The following is a 6000-nucleotide window of genomic DNA, read 5'->3' on the forward strand; positions in this document are numbered from 1 at the left end:
TATTTCTTTGGCAAGCACATTTTTATGCGTTTGCCAAAGTTTTTGCAGGGGTGTGGGCAAGCGCAAAAAAACTTGAGCGAAAATGCTGGCTAAACAGAGAAGACTAGGTGTGGAACATTTAATCGGCCCTTTATGTTAACTCAACCTCAAAAAAAAAATTTATATAAAAATTGTAAAATTTTTCATCATATTTTGTATTAATATATCGAAAAAATTTGCAATAAAGTATACATTTATATATAAAATGTATATATAAAATATTATATAAAATCATAATATATAATAATAATAATAATAATAATAACAATAATAATAATAGTAATAATAATAGTAATAACAATAATAATATAAAATATTTTTTTTCAAATAATAAAAACTCAAGATAGAAAAAACGTTTTTTTCCTTTTTTGGATCATACTCACTGATCATACCAGTTGCGAATGACGAGCAAGTTCCATGGTTAATTATGTCTTTAGCTGCAATGTCAATATCTTTAAAACAGTCCGATGACAAATAAGAATACTGGTGGAAATATTTTATATGATATATAAAATATTTGAAATTTTCATACAATTTGGCTTTTTTTATTTACAAAAATATTTTTTTGTAATGTGTGTTAATCATAACTATATAAATATAAAGAAAAAAATTAATCTCTGTAACTATTGCAACTTATAATTTTTTTTATTGCTTTTTGTGTAATCATTGCCAATAACTCAAATATAACAATATGGTAAAACTGAAGATAATGGAAAAAAATCTAACATTTCACCATTGTAAGTATATATATTAATTTATATTTTTTGATTAGAACATTTGTTGAACTTCTTGGAACTGGAAAAAATTTTGATGTCAATTTTTTTCATGGAAAATCAAAAAGAACATTGTTACATATGGCGGCTAAGTATTTATTTTATTTGTGTTATAAATATGTTTGTTATAAATATGTTTATTAAATATAAGTTTTTTTGTTTTTTTCACTCATTACGCTTATGGCAGCTAAGTATTTCATTTGTGTTATAAATATGTTAGTTAATTATTTTTGTTTTCTCACTTGTTTTGCTTTGCAATAAATTTTTAATTTTGCAATTAAATTAATTTACATTAAAAAAATTTTTCTTTCTGATTTTTCTTTTTATTTACTTATTGAAGAATTGTTTTTCACTTACATGTTTTACTTTTTATGTTTTCAATTGTGTTTTCTTTTTAACTAAAAGTAACTCCTTGTTTGCCAAGGTTGCACATTGGGCCAAAATCATTATTTACTGACTTTGTTTGTAAAGGTTGTGCATTGGGCCAAAATCATCACTATAAGGACAAAACTAATAACTTTTAAAATTTATATCTGATTGTTTCAATAATCACCAGATTGAATAATTTTAATGTTACATATCTTGTGGAACTATGGCACTGATTTTTATTCAGTTTCTAGGGAAACTTGAAATGCATAGCAACAGAGCATTTTGCATAGTTGCCAAGGTTATAAGACTTTCTTTAAATACCATCATTCTATTTTATACAGTTATAAAATAAAATGATTCTATTTATACAGACTATTTCGAAAACGTTTTATGTATTTGAACATGTAACAAACTACTCATTTCTGCTGTTGCTAGTTCTAGGACTTTTAGAAATCTTTTTATTTTTAAATAATTTTATTTTTTCTCAGAATAAATATTTTATTTTTGTAAAATAAAAAGTGATTTTAAGTCTTTAAAAAAGAATTTAAAACAACCTTTCAGATCAGTCTTAGTTGCTCAGGATTTGTAGAAATAATTCATTAAGTTTAGGTTTATTGATACTATATAGCTCATGTGTTCTTAGTAACCAAATAAAAATCAATTTTTTCACAATTTACTAAAAACATTAAACAAAAAAAAGATAAGGTAAAATCTTTTAAAAAATTTCAAAAATAAATTTCACATACTTAATTAACTGAATCCAAACAACAAAAATGGTTTTAACAAATCTTAACAGAATTGTCTTCCTTATTAGAATATTTACATATTTTATGCTAAAACAAGCTTTGGAAATATATATGACAAAATGACAGGCGCAATGCCAATAACTGTTAGTTTTTAATGCAGCTCTAGAATTTTTCTATCTTTTTAAATCGCTTTTAAATAAGTTTCTTCAATTGATTTTTCAATCAATTAAAAAGCCATCTGTCGACCAGCTTCGCACCCCTTTTTTATCTGTTAGGCTGGTATAGATATTCATAATACATTGTTTCCAGTTTAGAATGTTAAATGCTGGATCTTGACTCAATGCATGGGTTTTGCTTGTGTCTCTGTTTTTATGACTAGGCAACTAGTTCTATTATCTCCTAATGAGGGTACAGTTCTAAAACTCTAAAGTTTGATGGTTCGGAGGTCGTCTGGTAGTCAGGTTTCCAAACTCTGTAGTTGCTCTCAGAGAGGCTGATTCCATTAAAAGCTGTAAATTATCAGAGTACTAACAGTGCCGTTCTGTGCATGGATGATATCCATGTTCCTGCTTTTGGTGTGCATTGTCAAGCCCACATTTGGAGCTCTTTGTTACAGCTTAGGGTTTATTAATAGTAATGAGACAATTACTTGGACTATTTAATAATGTATTGAGTACTACCTGTGCTTCAAAATAAGTTTTTTAAACCACTTTATAAAAAGACTACATTATTAAAAAACTATGAAACACAAAAAACCATCATTATCACCAAGTTCACTAAATCTATCATTAATATTCACTAATATTCGTGGTCTTTGAAGTAGCTTTTCTTCTGTTGAGTCTTGTTTTTTGTAAAGTTCACCAGACCTACTTTCTCTTTGCGAGATTAATTTGAGTTAAGTTGTCTCATCTTGTGATCTTGATTGGTCTTGTTGATGGTTATCTTCCTTTAATTCGTAAATACTCCAATAGTCGCATGCTTGGCTTGGGCATTTACATTTGTAAGTATTCACCTATTTGTACGGAAGTTAGATTTGAATCCATAGACTATTCTTTTATGTGCTTTCGTTTAGCACCACTTGAGTCTATTGCTTTTCACTTTGTTCTCTATCACTCTCTTTCATCTCAAGACTGCAGTCTTTCCTATGTTATTTATGATCAAATTGACCAAGTACTTTCTCTTTATCCTTTAGCTAACAGCGACGTATCTAGAAGGCTTGGACAGGAATGACGTGCACACTGTAACTGACACGCTCATACTTTTTTTCTTTACAATTTAACCATGGCGATTTTGATGTTTTAACAATTTAAATACTATTAAAAAAATTGTAACGTTATGAATAACTTTAAATCATTGACCTTTTTTAAAGTTTTTATTTTATGTGAAGGTTTAAAAATAAGATGATTAATTATAGTGAAATCAACGCATTTTGTGTAAATTAACAAATAATGTTATATTTAAATCTTTTTTATGTAAGAATGTTTTTTATGATAAACTTAAATGTTTGAAACTATTCCTTGAAACAATTCCAGGTCTTTCTAAAAATCTTTTGAAAGAAATTTTTAAAATTATAAAAAAATTTTGAAAGAAATTTTTTAAGTTACATTAAATTATACGTTAAAATAAATTTTCTGTTGCCATGGAATGATTTAATTGCTTTATTTAATTTTTTTTTTTTTTCCATTTTCACAAAGAATTGTTAAAAAAATTTTTTTTTTAAACTTGACAGAGCAAATCAGAGCATGAAATGAAAAAAATTTCTGTTTTAAATAGACATTTTTTTAAACTTTCTTTTTTTTTTTGCATTTTGAAAATAATAAATGTTTAAAATAATTTATATTACACTTTTGCTTAATTTAAATAAAATTTGTTCATAAAACAATCATTTGAAGTAATCTGTAAAGGAGTATTATGTTAATAAAACCTTTCAAAAGATAATTTTTTAAGTAATTTATTTAAAACGCAATTAAAGACGTAACAAAAAGCAATTTTCGCTTTGAGTTTAGGTTTTTTGAGTTTTATTTTAGTGCTTAAATATTTTCATTTTTTGTAAGGAGTTGTTTTCTTTTTTCATTAGTTTTATTTTTGAATTTTTATTTCTAGTTTAAGCTAAGCAAGCTTTTCTTTTTTCAGTGCATTTCTAAAATATTTAAATATTATCTAAACAGTCATGGTCAAGTTGTCAAAAAATAAAATCATTTGCGTGGTAGCAAAAGGATTCACCAAGTTTGTCATATAAAATTTAAATTGTGAGTACCTGTGAAGGGTACTCATGGGAGAAGCAAAAAGGAAGCAAATTTAATTTAATTCTTTATATTAATAAGTGAATAAAGTATGTAAATGAAAATTAGTGGCGAATCGATGTCGGCGTCAAAGCCGTCATGTTTTAATAAATGTGACATTATTTTGGTCAATTATTTATACTTTTATTTGGAAAAATGTAAAATACTAGGGTGGGGTGTAATATATAAATCTTTTAAATTTGTTTTCTTAAAAAAAAAAAGGTCCCCTAAACAAATTTCAAGACCGGTCTTGTTTTCCAGTATGCTGGAAAGTGGCATCTTTTATCCCTATTTTCAAAAGTTCTGGAGAGGGATCTGATTCATCTAACTGCCGTCCCATTAGTCTTCTTCCTATCATAAGCAAGGTTTTTTTTAATCAACAAACACTTAATTTCACATCTTTATCATTCAATCATGATTCTGATCACCAGTAAGCTGATTTGTTAACGATTATAACTGATAAGTTTTATCATGCATTAGATAAATGTGGATAGTTTAAGGCTATTGCTTATGATATTTCTAAAACCTTTGATAAAGTTTGACATCTAACGAAGGGTGGCCAGCCAACTGGAAATCAGGTAAATTAGGGAGAAGTCAGGGATTTTCAGGTTTTTTTTTTCAAAATTCAGGGGGAAAAATCTTTATTTTCAAAATTTGAAATTTTTTTTAATGTTTTTCACAAACTCTCACACAACCATTAATCAAATTAAAAATTTATATCCATTTTGCCATACATTTATAAAATTGCATGGAAAAATAAAATATGATTACCTAAAGTTTGTTACATATCTTTGAAATATATAAGTCTATCGAAACACATGATTTTAATCAACTATGTTAATACAATTTTAATTTTTTCCCGGTAAATATTATAGAAATAATAAAAAATGTCCAAAATAACTTACTTTGATAATGATTAAATCTTGAATGTCGCTCATCATGGGGTTGAATGTCACTCATCATGGGGTTGAATCATCAACATCAACTTTAATTTTGCTTAATCATTGCTATTAGCTTTCTGAGTAGTCGAATCTTCTCAAATAATACCAATCGTTTCAACAAATTCTTCCAGCACAATAGTAGCACCTTTCTCATTATTTATAGCTCAAAATGATTTAGCACATTTTGAAATACTTTAGGCGCTATATGTTGCACAGCAGGATTTCTCTTTCAGATCATGTTCGAAAATAGGACAACTGTTTCTGTCTATGTTCTCTGACAGTTTTATAGCTAAAAAAATGGCTGTTGCAAAAACTAAAGTGGCTTATAACATCACACATGGTCTTGCCCCATATTTCCATGATCTAGTTTTAAGCTTTAGATATTTATAATGATGTGAAGTTGTATGTCACACAATCTAAACTACCTAAAGTTATACTGTAAACATTGTTACTGATGCTGTCAATGATCATTGTTACTGATACTGTCAATGATGCCTGGTAAAAAAAAAATTTTTTTCAATATTTAGCTTAATTGCAGGGTCTTTTTTAAGATTTTTTTCAGTCAGATTCTTCATTAGCACCATTCTTATATCAAGAACTTAAAAAACTAATGAGATCTCTTATGTAGAACTTAATTAAAAAAGATGTATTAGAGTTATTAATTATATCTTATCAGCTATTGTAGATTAATGCTACAATAGCTGATAAGTTCAATAATTAGTATCAAGATTTATTTAATCATGCAAAAAAAAACCATAGATAAGAATTTACAAATTACAATCTTTAAAAGGATAGGTTGGATGTTTTTTAAACCCCTTTTGTAAGCCATAATTTTAAAGAATTATTTGAA

General features: G+C 26.7%; 1 protein-coding gene across 2 annotated transcripts in view; it reads left to right on the forward strand.

Annotated features, from left to right (window-relative positions):
• The window catches only part of LOC100197347 (E3 ubiquitin-protein ligase HACE1), a 46518-nt gene that overhangs the window by 11247 nt on the left and 29271 nt on the right, over positions 1–6000 (forward strand). For both annotated transcript variants that reach the window (XM_065790179.1, XM_065790178.1), the window contains exon 4: positions 812–904. In XM_065790179.1, the coding sequence (XP_065646251.1) occupies positions 812–904 (93 nt within the window). The remainder of the gene's footprint in view (positions 1–811; positions 905–6000) is intronic.

This window comes from Hydra vulgaris, chromosome 02 (genome assembly GCF_038396675.1).
Source record: "Hydra vulgaris chromosome 02, alternate assembly HydraT2T_AEP".
NCBI classification, from domain to species: domain Eukaryota; kingdom Metazoa; phylum Cnidaria; class Hydrozoa; order Anthoathecata; family Hydridae; genus Hydra; species Hydra vulgaris.